The sequence below is a fragment of the Rattus norvegicus genome, chromosome 3 (genome assembly GCF_021556685.1).
Source record: "Rattus norvegicus strain SHRSP/BbbUtx chromosome 3, alternate assembly SHRSP_T2T, whole genome shotgun sequence".
In the NCBI taxonomy this organism is placed as follows: domain Eukaryota; kingdom Metazoa; phylum Chordata; class Mammalia; order Rodentia; family Muridae; genus Rattus; species Rattus norvegicus.
In genome coordinates, this window is record NC_141536.1 from 68,096,803 (window position 1) to 68,110,471 (window position 13,669).

The window sequence follows — 13,669 nt, forward strand, 5'->3', positions numbered from 1 at the left end:
TTTGTTGGTTCTATGTGAACTCCACACCGTACACCTCAATCTCATTCATTTCCTAGCCCTTCCATACCCACCTTCCACCCTTTTAACCTCTCCCCCGAAAAGAAAATAAATTAAAAAAAATATCCTGCCCTGGGAGCTGCAGTGGGACACACAGCATGCCCTTTGCCCAGACGTTTTTACTTGTAAATACTCGTTGTGATGAGTCATTGGTCTAGCTCCAGGCCTCTGACTTCTGCTACCCCATCAATACTGGAGCCTCACTGAGACTCCTCTCGGATATACAGTTGTTGCTTTGTGTCACGGAGATCCTGCTGCTTTGCATCTGCGGAACCGGGTCTGTTCACGTGCTCCAGCAGCTTATCGATGGGGTGGGCCGACTCAAAGCCCTGGATCTGGGTCTGAGTGGGGGCTGAGTTGGTCCCATGCCCACGCCACCGGGACCAGCTCTCTCGCACCGCTCAGGGAAGGGGCGGGGTCTGGTGTCCCGTATCCACATCATCACTGGTGCCCCCATGCAGTGGCTCGTGAGGGGCGGGACCAGCTCACCCTGGTACTCAGACATCAGCATGGTTTCAGGCAGACTGCTGACGACCGCTGCATGGCCTTTGGTGGTAACATGGTCGGTCCATGGATATTGACACAGACCCCTGCTGCAGTAGGACCACAGATCCAGACCTGGCCTTTTGTGGAAGCAAGGCCTAGAAATACTATGGCTTCCGGTGCCGTTACCTACTACTCACCTCAGGCTGTTGTTCCTCACCACCCTCACTCTCCAGTTCAGCAGCTCTTCGTGGCACAGAAACCACTCCACTTCTCTTTCTTTCCCATCTCTCCACCACACAGTTGCTCATCATAGTGGCGACTACCCGTCCACCCTTTTTAACAAAATGAAAACAATTATTTTATGTGTATGGGTGTTTTGCAGCTTGTATATTTTGCACTACATGCATCGCCGAGCCAACAGAGGCCAGAAAAAGGTGTCAAACCCTCTGTTATTGGCGTTAGAGATAATTTTGAGATGCCATGTCTGTGTTGGGAACTTAACCTGGGTCCTCTGGAAGAGCAACCAGTGCTCCTAACTGGAGAGCCATCTCTGAGCCATTTCCACTGCCCCGTCTCCTCCCCACACTTTTAAAGTCCCCCCACCCCTTTTTGAGACCAAGATATCACTCTGTAACAGGGCTGCCTTTGAACTCACAATCTTCCAAGTTCCAAGATTACAAGTCCATGCCTTCATGCCAGGCTTAGTCCTTTTTGTATCTTGGTTTGTGTGACACTGTGTGTTTATATTCTACTCCCCCCTATCTTGCTCACTTTTTAAATGTCTCTGGTAATACTTCTTCTGCTCAGTTCCTAAATGTTGGAGTGTTTTTGAGCTCTATTGAAGTCTCCTTTGTTTTCTGTAACTAACCCATTTACCTAGAGGGTCCCTTCATGTTCCGTATCTGGGAATACAATCTATATATTCTACTCTCCCAATCAATATCTCTAGCTATTAGTTGTCCCCAATATTTTGAAGGGATATTCCTAAATTATCTGTCTGCTATGTCCATTTGTCTGTCTAATAGAGTACTCTGAATGCATATGGTCAAAGTGGGATCCTTGTTACCCTCTGTCAAAGAGCGTGAACAACAGGAGTAACTTATCCCTGGATAGTGTGGCCTCCCACTCCATCAGTGATCCCTATAAAATAAACCCACCTCCGAAATGCATCTCTTGATAGAGTCCATCTTCGATCTCTGCCCTGCAGTGACCCACCACCCTTGCTCATGCAGGCCAGCATAGTTTCTCCTCTCATCTGTCAGCTTCCTCTCATGCCTCAGCTGCAGCCTGTTCTGCAGAGCAAGACTTAAGGGAATCAACGTTTCTCCTCTTGATGAAAACAGCAGAACGGCTTTCTATCCCTGAATTCAACCAAACAGGCACATAAACACCACCCAAATCAGGTTCATTGTAGTTAGGGTTTCTATGGCTGAGATAAAAACACCATGACCAAAAGCTACTTAAGAAGGTTTATTTCAGTTTACAGTTCCACTTGATAGTCTACCATCTGAGGAAGTCAGCGTAAGAACTAGAGGCAGGACATGAAGCAGAAGCCATGGAGGGCTGCTGCTTACTCGCTGGCCATCATGGCTTGCTCAGCCTGGTTTTTTTTGTAGCACTCAGGATCTCCAGCCCAGGGGTGGCTCCGTCCAGAGTGAGCTGTGTCCTCCCACATCAGTGACAGTGATGAAAATGCCCCATATTCTAATTTAGTAAGGGCATTTTTTTTCCTTTTTTTCCCAGTTGTGGTTCCCTCTTCCAAAATGACTCTAGCTTGTGTCAAGATGACATAAAAATTAGCCAGCACAAAGGTATAGCTGTGTTTCTGTTACCTCAGTCCATCTTAAATATTTTAATGACACTCATTTGGAGGTTTATTTCTCCTGTATCCCAGGTAATTTCTAGCAGTACCCAGTGTTATTCCCTTCTACCTGGAGTGCGTTTTCTCAGTTTTTATTCCGCCATCTCCTTTCGTTCAATTTCATTTTCTCAGAGAGTCTTCTGTAATTACTTCATTTTTACTAACATTTAAAAACAAATATGATAGGTTGGGGATTTGGCTCAGTGGTAGAGCACTTGCCTAGCAAGTGCAAGGCCCTGGGTTCGGTCCCCAGCTCCGAAAAAAAAAAAAAAACCAAATATGATAATGAAGTGCTAAGGAAAGCTCTGCTAAAGGGTTGAGGGTTCAGTGGGATCTATAGGACATGTCAAGTGTTAATCTTAGAGTGGAAAGCTAGGTGTGAGATGGGATATGTGAGGCAGACAGATTGGTGACTCAAAACCAAGCAGGACACACTGCTCACCCGCCTGCCATCAAGGACACGCAGAAGGGCAATGGCTCCTGCCTTTAGTTTCACCAGAGTGGATATGAAATAGCCAAGGTCAGGATTTCTGTTGGAAAGTTATTGTAGAATTATGCTTCCATCTAGCAACTTAAATGGTTAAATTTGTGCACGTTTTATGTGCTATTAAAGCACTTGTTATTTGATTGCATGTATGAGACATTGAAATCAAATCTTCGGAAAGTTCACAGTGTATTTGGAAAGTACGCAGGAGAAGCGCTACAGGGTACTTTTGCTTTTTGCTATTATTACTTGCTGTATAGTTTGGGGGTATCTCCTACAAGCATGAGGGTGTGATTTAGTTCAGAAGGTGACTAAGGCTGTGACCTTCAGCTCAGCATCTAGAAATAATGCTTCTTGAAGTAAGAGCTTTGCTGACTTCTGAACACAGGAAACGGGAGCTCTGACTATAGTCTTCAGAAACATCTACTTCTTATTGAACCGGGAAAACTCTGAAGTGACAGAGAATCTGAAGAAAACAAGCAAACACTCTTTTAGAATCTTTATTTACTCCCATGATAAAGCAGAGGCTGGGTTTGAATTTTTCAATGTTTAGTGCTCTCATATTCTGAGTTAGCCTAGATATTAGGATTGTTAATTTTTCAGAGGATTCTTGTATCATGGACTAATCCTTTGTTTTTTAGGCCTGTGCTCCATTGTACCACTGGAGGACTGAGATGAAGCAGGAGAGAGAGCCAGTTGGAACCTGCTTTCTTCAGGATGGCACAAAGACCGTTGAGTATGCTCCATGCAGGTCAAGTACGTGAAAGCCTGCACCATCTCTTAGACAGAAACCCCAGGAGCCTAGTTTTTGTGTGGGATGCATGTGCATGCCTGTATGACAAATTGTGTAGACATCGTGCGGCAGACAGAGCAGAATGGACTAATTCTGCTCATACAAAGAAATTACAAATGTGATGCTTATTGTTTCTGAGAACTCAGTTTGGTCATCCCTGATTTGCGATAATTAATATCTAATCTTGGAAATAAGTTATGCCCAGTCACGGCTAGTGAAAAGACGTTCGTGTAAACTTCTCTCAAGGAGAAATGGGCATCACAGTTAAAGATTCCGAGTCGCTAGATCAGGCCTGGAGCCTACATTTTCATCCGTCTCTATGAGGTCATGCCGTTGGACCCTGAAGTTTGAGGGTCACAGTTGTAGGTGGTCATGCCGTTGGACCCTGAATTTTGAGGGTCACAGTTGTAGGTGAATAATGATGTTAAAAGTAAATTTGAAAAGATATTTTCGTGAGCCAGAGTTTACAAATGACCGTGAAGATAGCGTTTAGGTCTCTTCAGTCTGAATTTGCCAGGCTTTGCTTTCATTGGAATTTCAACTAACAGTAGTGAAAAGCCCACGTGTCTGTTGATTATCCTGACAGCCTCAGGCTCTTCTCCAATGTTAGTTGAAAAGCCAATGAAAGTAATACTCACTTGAGAAATGCAGAAACAGAGACTCGGGACAGGTGGAGCGTTCTCCTCCCTATAGTCCATGGCACCGAATGGTCAAATAAGAATTTGAACCCAGGTTGCCCCCTTTTTTTTCTTTTTTGGTGCTAGATGTGGAACTCAGGTCTCATGCATGGTAAGCAGTTTCACCTCCAGACCTTTAAATCTGTCAGATCCCAGAGAATATGCTTTCCTTGCTTTACAAACCAGAGAATATGCTTTCCATTTCAACTGCGTCTGGAAAGAACATTCTAGCGACACATCCATGCTTCCATTGTTTGCTTCAGACATAAAACTTACGAAGTAATGAAGCCTTATTTCCTAAGTTACATAACATTCTAACTATAGTGGTCTGTGATTTGCAAACCTGCCTTTACAAGTACCTTTTTATGGGAATCTAGCCACACCCATTTGTTTATCCACTGCCTAGAAAGTTGAATCATTCTGGAGCTGACACGGTATGTGACTCCCCTGTTTCTTGAAGTACTTAAACGCCTGGATCTCTTCAGAAAAGGTTTACGGAATCTGGTCTAAGTAAAACATCTCAAAGAAAAGTATCATAAAACACACGGACAGAGCAATGCCTGTCTTAGCACACTAGGCTATAGCACATGCTACCTGGTCAGACCTTTGACATAGGACATACCAGCGACTTACCCAGAGGAGTAGTGGAGCCTGAAAACCTGGGCCACAGCCTCAGATTCCCCTGATAGTGACCTGAACCTGGAGCGCTGGGTAATCCCCGTCGCCACAGGCTGAGCCCTCACTTCATCATTAGTAAAAGACTGGTTCTGAACAAGCCTTTCCGAGGAACTGTTTATGTTTTTCTTTTCTGTTTCTTTTTAAACATTCTTCTTTCGTAGGTAAGTTTCCCCTCTTTCCCCTCCTCCCGGCACCATTTGATACTTTGTGTTCATTCACACTTCAGTAAACTGTACAGTCCAGAGCAGGATGATTCCAGTTTTGTGAGGCTGCATGCTGACCTCTTTGTAACTTTGCCTGCCTGGTGCTGGTTTGTGCTTGCATGTGCTGGGGATGGCTTTTTTTTTTTGGTAGTTGTTGTTTGGTTGACTGCTGATTCACTGATTTTTGTTTTTAACATGATCTCTGTGTACAGCCTGCACAAAGAGCCTCGCCCCTCTTTCCCAGTTCCCCTTTACTGTGCATGGTTGTTCATGGTTTTTAATGGTCAGTGTCCATGACCATACTTGGCCTTAAGCACTAGCCAGATGCACCTCTGTTGAAAAACTGCCTGAGTCACACACTGTGGAGACTCCTTCAACGCTGTGCTCCCACTAAGCCCATTGCTCCTGGGCTCTAATTTTGATAGCCATATTTGGATAGTTAAAGCTTCTAGTTTTTTCTTCTGCTTTTTCCTTACTCAGACAGTGACCGTCAGGCTGCTGATGGAGATAGCACAGCTCAGTAGTGTTCAGGCCCATAGTCAGCCGGTCAACTATTAGAAGTCAGTTAATGCCCCTAGCACTAGCCTTCTGTACAGACGATGACTAATAATCACGTCTCTCCAAAGATGGTTCTGAGCCTCAAAAAGAAAACGCTAAGTGAATAGCTTCCGGTAAGTGCTTAATGCACGCTTGTGACCTTGCTGTCCCAATCACTAGTTGTCATAATATTTCCAGGCTTGACAAGCGGGAGAAGCATTGGTCATCAGTGGAGATAAACACTGAACTAAGTTGTTGTATTCAGAGAGTTTTTGAATTGTCAGAAGCACCTGGTTTAGTATGTGCCTGTCAAGGAAATCTTAAAGAAGTTGTATTTCCAATGGGATATCTCAGGAAACCAAATAAAGCAGATAGTTGCATAGTACAAATGAAAAAAAGCGTGTCTTCATAAACGGCTTAAGAGCTTTGCCCAGAGGCAGCCTGAAGGAAGGAAATGCATGGTGGTGTCAAGGTTACTGTTCCTTGGTATGATTCAGCAGACACTGGAAACCCCGGCCCTCACTTTCCTATTCCCTCTTGGTTGGAAAAATTTACGCTAGAGTAGTGTTACCCTTTTGTGGCCATTTTCTTAAAACAGAAAATATTTTATTGTGTAATCTCGGGGCAGTTCCCAGATTTTAAATTTGGGTTCTAAGTTTGGAAGGGATTGTTTGACTCCCCCCACCCCCCAAATTCTTAGAAATTTGACGTTATGATTAAAATGAACTATTTTTGATTTCTGTACTTGAGTGGCCCGAGTGGGAGTAACTTATGATATATTTGCAATGCCAGGGAACAAAATTTTTGCTAACTAAAAGATGGCATCTGATAAAGAATTTAAAAAAACACCTCTATTTTGGTGTAGTATTGCTCATGATTGAAATTAGTTTAAATTAATTGATCAGTTACATAGATCAGAATCAGTCGTTTTTTCTAAGATATACAGAAAATAAACAAACCAAAAAGAGTAATTAACAGAAAGGCAAATTATTGACTGCTCCGGTTGGAGGACACTTGAGAGTCATGTTTAAAGACTTAATCAGTTCTTACAAGGACAGCTGCAAGAATACTTGTATAGCTTACCCCTCAGACATTAAGTTTAGACTTTGCAATTTTCTGAAATTCTTCACTGTGTTATAGTTTTGTTTAGGTTGCTGTGTGTTTGTTTTGTTTTTGCTTTTGTTTTTGTTTTTGTTGTTTTTGTGATAGGGTCTCTTGACATAGCTCTGGTTATCTTGGAACTCACTGTGTAACCAGATTGGCCTCATACTCACAAAGATCCCCCTGCCTCTGCCTCCCAAGTGCTGAGATTTAAAGGTGTGTGCCATCCCCTCCACACCTCTGCTAGTTTTTTAGTTTTAAGTTTTATCATCATCTGTGAAATGTATACATAGGAACTATATTAAGACTGTATGGGTGTCTTTGCTGTTTTTCCTGATAACTTAGCAAAGACATAGCAACTGTAAGGTAATAGGAAGGACGCAGTTCAGATAGAAGGCTTAAATTTGCAGATGAAGGCTTGATGGATATTAATGGTATTTTTTTCAAAAACCAAGATATAATTGAATACAGAATATACATTATAGTGCATTGCACCTCATGCTATTTTGTGAGACTTTAAGTTATGTATTTATTTTGTGTATTTTCAATGTTTGATGTGATTCAAGCTATAATCTTTCTGTGAGTCGTGATTGAAAAGAGTAGTTTAGTCCAGCTGCGGTGACACGCGCCTTAATCCTAGCACTTGAAAAGCAGATAAAGGGGGATCCAGCATTTGAGACCAGTATGGATAACATAGTGGAATTCTGTCTAAAGAAAAAATTGGATCTTAGCTGATCTTTCTGGCCCTTGGTGTCGGGCCCACATGCTCTACACAGCAGTGTCTGTTTGGGATCTGAGAGCAGATGGCCCTGATGTACACGGGAGCTGGTTTAACAATAACCAGGGGCCTGAATGAGTGGTTCACAGAAACCTTGGGTTAACAACAGCAGGTTTATTTTGTGCTTTGTTTGTGTTATTTGCTTGTTTTGGGGTTTGTGTATATTTCCAATCTTTTTATTTTAGAAAATATTGATGCTGATGGACAGGGATTTTGTCAAGGAGGATTCAGCATTGATTTTACTAAAGTAAGTTCCCATTTAAGATAGATTCAGATCTTCTTTACTGGCTCAACTGGTTTTAAAATTACATGCTCCTTACTTCAGCTTTTCAATAATTACCGTATTTTAATGAAAAAGTATGAAGTGGTCTGTTCATTCTGATATTCTTTGACTTATAATATTCCCTTCTTCATAAACATTGCTTATTTAAAATGTCGAAATAGCACAATGAGAATGGGGAGGGTAGAAAATCTGCTTGGTAAATGATAGGTAACTATGATGGTATTGAAGTTTCCAGGGCAGGTGAGACTGGCTTAGCCAGTAAAGGCATTTGCCAGCCAAGCTTGATGACTTGAGTTCAATCCCTGGAGTCCATATGAACTGACTGTAATCTGTCCTCTAATATGTACAACTCCCCTAATTACATCATACATGACACAGACACACAGATACACACTCACTCACAACATACACATCCACACATCCACAAACATTCACACACATACACAGATACACACATATATACACTCACAACATCTACATCCACACATCCACAAACACATTCACACACACACACACAGATACACACTCACAATATCCACACATCCACAAACACATTCACACACACACAGATACACACTCACAATATCCACACATCCACAAACACATTCACACACACACACAGATACACACACATCACACACTCACAATATCCATGTACACACATTCACAAACACATTCACACATACACACACACTCCACACACTCACATCTGCATACACACATTTACAAACACATTCACACTCATACACAGATACACACACATACACATACTCACAACATCCACCTACACACATTCACAAACACATTCACACACATCCACAGATACACACAGATACACACACTCACAACATCCACCTACACACATCCACAAACACATTCACACACATACACACAGATACACACACTCACAACGTCTGCATATACACATCCACATAAACATATTCACACACACACACACACACACACACACACACACACACACACACACATGAAATTTCCACTTATGGAAATTTATAGACTATAAAAGTTTTGTTTGTTGTTTCACAAAAGCTATTAATAGGTTTTTTTGTTTTTTTTCTTACAAAATTAGTTTAATTGCATAAAAGCTGAGAATTGAATCTGTTTGCCATCTGTTTCTTATCTGTAGGTGCCAAGCTGAGGCAGTTTAATCATGGTGGAAAATCTCATGAGCAGGATTCTAATTTTAATTAAACTGACATGCTCTTCAAACTCAATAGTTTTTAATCTATCTAAATAAAAATTTCATCAGCATTTTTAAAGACAAACTTTCTTAAATATACTTCTTTATGGTTTTTCTGTTTTTATTTCAGCATCTTTTTTTCCTCTCAGCTGTCTAAATGTTTTGGATATCAAGATGATAATATTTAATCCCTCTTGGGAGTAGTTGCAAAAGTGCATTGATTAAAACTAGAACTCCCTGGCACTGGGAGGTGGCACATACCATGATCCCAGCTCTGAGGAAGCTGAGGCAGAGGGATTACAAGTTCCCAGATACCCTGGCTACACAGGGAGACCCTGCTTCAAAGTAAAAACACCCACAGCAACAATAGCAGCAATAAATGTGGAATGTAAAGTCATATGTGTATTTGGGGAGAAAAATATCTTGCCTCTATCAAGAAAAAAATTCCAAGATACCATCATGTACAAACAAAATACCTTGAATTAAACCCTTACAGTTTGTGATGGATTTAAAACATGCTGGTGTCCTTACTGAAATTTCCCCTCTGAAGCCACATATCTTTAGGTTTGTGAGAAACTGAAATAGTTTTTCTTTTTCTTTTTTTTTTTTTTTTGGTTCTTTTTTTTCGGAGCTGGGGACCGAACCCAGGGCCTTGCGCTTCCTAGGTAAGCGCTCTACCACTGAGCTAAATCCCCAGCCCAGAAATAGTTTTTCTTTAGCAGAACATTTCTTAGTGATCATTAGAAAATTTATCTTAAGTAGTTGTAAATCTACTACAGGAGGTTAGCCACCTTTGTCTTATTGCAACCAAATAATATTTCCACCAGTACTTAAATGTTTTCCATGTTAAATGAAGGTGTTAAAATCCTTCTTACTTCCTCTTAGAAGAGTTGCTGCATTGTACTGAAACCGAGCTAGCTGAGGCAACAGCTTGTGATTTGATTGTACTATGTCTGTGCACGAATACCTGTACTGCTTAGAGCACTGGTTGCGGTGTCCATGCTCATTGTAAGCATCGTCCTTCTGTTCTGTGATTTGCTCTAGGCCGACAGAGTACTTCTTGGAGGTCCCGGCAGCTTTTATTGGCAGGGTAAGTTCATATTTTTCAACTGGATACTTGGCTACTCACATGCCCATGACATATTTCAAATTAAAAATGAAATAGAAAATGTAATTTAAGTACATAAATAATCTGATATACAATATTTTTAGGAACTAATTTGATGTGTTTTCTATGGTGTATATTAAATGTGCATATATTTCAGGTAGAAAACAACAGTTTTAAAGGTAAATTTAAAGTAAATGTACAATTATTTTTTAAAAAAAAGGTTGTTAGTTTTGTTTTTCTTCTTTTGGTAAGTGGTTTGTATTTTATTTTATTTATTTTTTTAAATATTTACTTATTTTATTTATATGAGTACACTGTAGCTGTCTTTTGACACACCAGGAGAGAGCATCAGATTCCATTATACATTGTTGTGAGCCACCATGTGGTTGTTGGGCTTTGAACTCAGGACCTCTGGAAGAGCAGTCAGTGCTTTTAACCACTGAGCCATCTCTCCAGACCATATATTTTATTTTTATACTCCAGAGGCCATGACATATACATTAGCAAGTATAGCCTTCTGATAGCTAGATGTTTTAAATTGCTCATTAGCATACCCAAATGATTGCTTTAATCTTCCCCATCCCTGCCCTCAAGAGGACTTTAAAGTTAGAAGATCTTAACTGGACATAGTGGTACACATCTTTAATCCCAGCACTCACGAGGCAGAGTTTGGCAGATCTCTAAGAGTTCAAAACAGACACATAAAAACCCAACTTAACTTTTAAGAAGTAATTAAATTGGTGGTTGATAAAAGTAAAACACTATCCATCCATTCTAGAAAAGTCTTACTATATTAACCATCTCATGGCTGACATTTTGAGGGAGGGAGTGAAAAAAAGAGAAATCATGCAGTAGATAAAATGTATATAAGACACCGTATACAATGTATCCAGACTAAAATGGAAAGTGTCTCAGTTTGTTTAGTGAGATACACATTTATGTAGTTAATATGCCACTTGTTTAGTTTCTGTTAGAGAAAGCTGTTCATAAGGTCATAACTCCCCTTTCTTAGCAGCCCAGTCTAAGATGGGTCTTTGTTTGGAAGCACTAGAAAGGACATGACTGTATCTAGTTGAAAATCTTTTTAACTTTGAATTTTACTTCTTTCACTCTGATTTTCCGTAGGAGGCTTTCTGAGAAACTCTGTGCTTTCATTCGATGCCTAGAAAGAGATAAAAAGAGAAATATTTGCTGCAGGAAAAGGGAAGGGGGTCAGTGAGAAATAAGAATAACTGAAAAGTTGAGAAGGCATCTAGAAACACCAGGCATCAATCCCCGGGCCACTCTGAGAGGTGCACTCGCTAAGACAGAAAAGTGTGCATTCGGTCAGTTCTGCAGCTCGTAGGAAGTGATGCTCATGGAAGTTTTGATTGCAGTTTACTGCTGTAAAACAAACACAGCGCTCGAAAGAGTGCAGATGAGGAAGTAAGGGATGCTGCTCTCTTTTCGGCAGAGTGGCTCTGACAGCTTCCATTTATAGCGTGGAGTGTACCACGTACTGATGGAGTACTTACCTGCCGGTGGGGCTTCACCTGCACTCCCAGGTCAGGGGAGATCAAACACGGCTGGCAAGCTCGGCTTTGGTTTTCTTCTTACTAAGCACGCCTTAACCTGCTAGTGGAGCTAATCGAGTTCAGTTGGGTATTTCTTCCACATGACTATGAACGAAGCTAGATTTTGTGATTCTCAGTATCCTACTAACTTATTTAAGACACCTCTTCTATGATGTATTGATATCATGTTTATATAACTGGCCTGCAATGTACAGTTAAAAGGCTCGATTCACAGAGGATTATTTTACACGAGCTTTTTTTTTTTTTTTTTTTTTTTGGTAGTCGAGGGTTACTTGAGACTAATAATTAGAAGCAGTAATGTCTAGTCAGGATTGGTGGTGAACATTAGGAAGCCCAGCCCTCAGAGCCAAGGCAGAAGAATTGAGAGCCCGAGACCAGCCTGAACTACATAGTGAGACCCCATACTACAATCAACAAAATGAAACAAAACACCGAAAGTAATAATGTCTAGCGGGATTTTTGTTCACGAAGGCACCACCTATTATTTGTGCTTTGAAGTTCCCCGGAGAGGTCTGTTTTACTCATGCCTGTCTTCCTTCCACCACAGGTCAGCTCATTTCGGATCAAGTGGCAGAAATCATATCTAAATATGACCCAAATGTCTACAGCATCAAATATAATAACCAACTAGCCACACGGACTGCACAAGCAATTTTTGATGACAGTTATTTGGGTAGGTAAACACAAAATATAGAGTTTTGGTATGGCTGCCCTATAATTTTGCATATACTACTTTAAGGGAAAAAAAATCACTAGGTGAAGTAGATTAAATTTTTTAAAAGCATCGAATAAGCGTACAGCATCGAATGGGTGTTGAACATGTAGGTTACACTCTAATTCAGCAATTAAAACTGAAGAAAGTACTGATTTGTACAGGGCTAGTAATAAAAAGTAACCTTGAAATGTCACTCCCGTGCTCCGGGTGTTGTCTGTGTTTGCTTTGTGCTGCTTATGTAACCCGGACTCGTCTGTAGAGTACACCCTTTCCCGTGCCCACTTTGGAAGGAATGATGATGAGCTGCAGGGCTCAAGCTGCTTGCCCACTGTGCCGAGTCACTGCCTAGGCGTTTGGACTACTGAGTGTTTAGACACAGGTTTTGGTCTGAGAATACATCAGTGTTGTTCTCACTCTTTAAATTTCTTTGTTATTTATGGAACCAAGTCACACCACAGAGGGAGGACTTGGTGACCGAGAGAATCCGTTATTCCTTCTGCCTTTTGGTCAGACTGCAGACTTCCCTGTCTTTAACACTCCTTGTCTTAGCTTTCTAATACGGATGCCCTTTTTGGACCGATTCACTTTAAACTTGTGAATCGGTATGTGAACTCTTTACCCCTAAATGAGAAAGAAGCTTCAAATATTTTGAAGAGAATCACAGTGTTCTCACCTTTCATTCCTGTCTAGGTTACTCTGTGGCCGTGGGAGACTTCAATGGTGACGGCATTGAAGGTAGGAAGAACTTGGGTTACCCTTCGTGCTCTCCAAACAAGCATTGGAAACTCAGATCTGGGGAGCCCAGCACTTTGCAACTTTTGCTGTGGAAAATACAGAAGGAAGAAAGTGTGAAAGGGTGGGAATGGGGGTTGAGGGGACGACTTCTGCCTGGCAGAACTGCTGCTGTGGGCCTGGAGGCCCTGGAACATTCTGTATGGGTGGGAGGCTTTTCCTCTTCCGGGTTGGTGTGGCGTGCGGGTATACCCTGGGAGCAAGCTGGTCCTCCTTCCTCCTCGCCTGGCTCCTCAAGTCAGTGTAGCAATCCTGGACTTAACTTAGGTCTTGCTTCTGGCCCCAACCACAGTCTCATTTCAGCTTCGTACTGTTTTTCCCTACCATAAACATAGCTTTTT

The 13,669-nt window shown here is 41.5% G+C and overlaps 1 protein-coding gene across 7 annotated transcripts in view; it reads left to right on the forward strand.

Moving 5' to 3' along the window:
• Itgav (integrin subunit alpha V) overlaps window positions 1-13,669 on the forward strand; it is an 81,580-nt gene that overhangs the window by 21,464 nt on the left and 46,447 nt on the right. For 4 of the 7 annotated variants that reach the window (XR_015682791.1, XR_015682792.1, NM_001398692.1 and 1 more), the window contains 5 exon segments: window positions 3,530-3,644; window positions 7,841-7,902; window positions 10,184-10,229; window positions 12,369-12,494; window positions 13,227-13,271. Coding sequence is in view for 4 of the 7 variants with exons in the window: in NM_001398692.1 (NP_001385621.1) it covers window positions 3,530-3,644; window positions 7,841-7,902; window positions 10,184-10,229; window positions 12,369-12,494; window positions 13,227-13,271 (394 nt within the window). In the remaining 3 variants the exon portion in view is untranslated. 7 annotated transcript variants of the gene reach the window in all.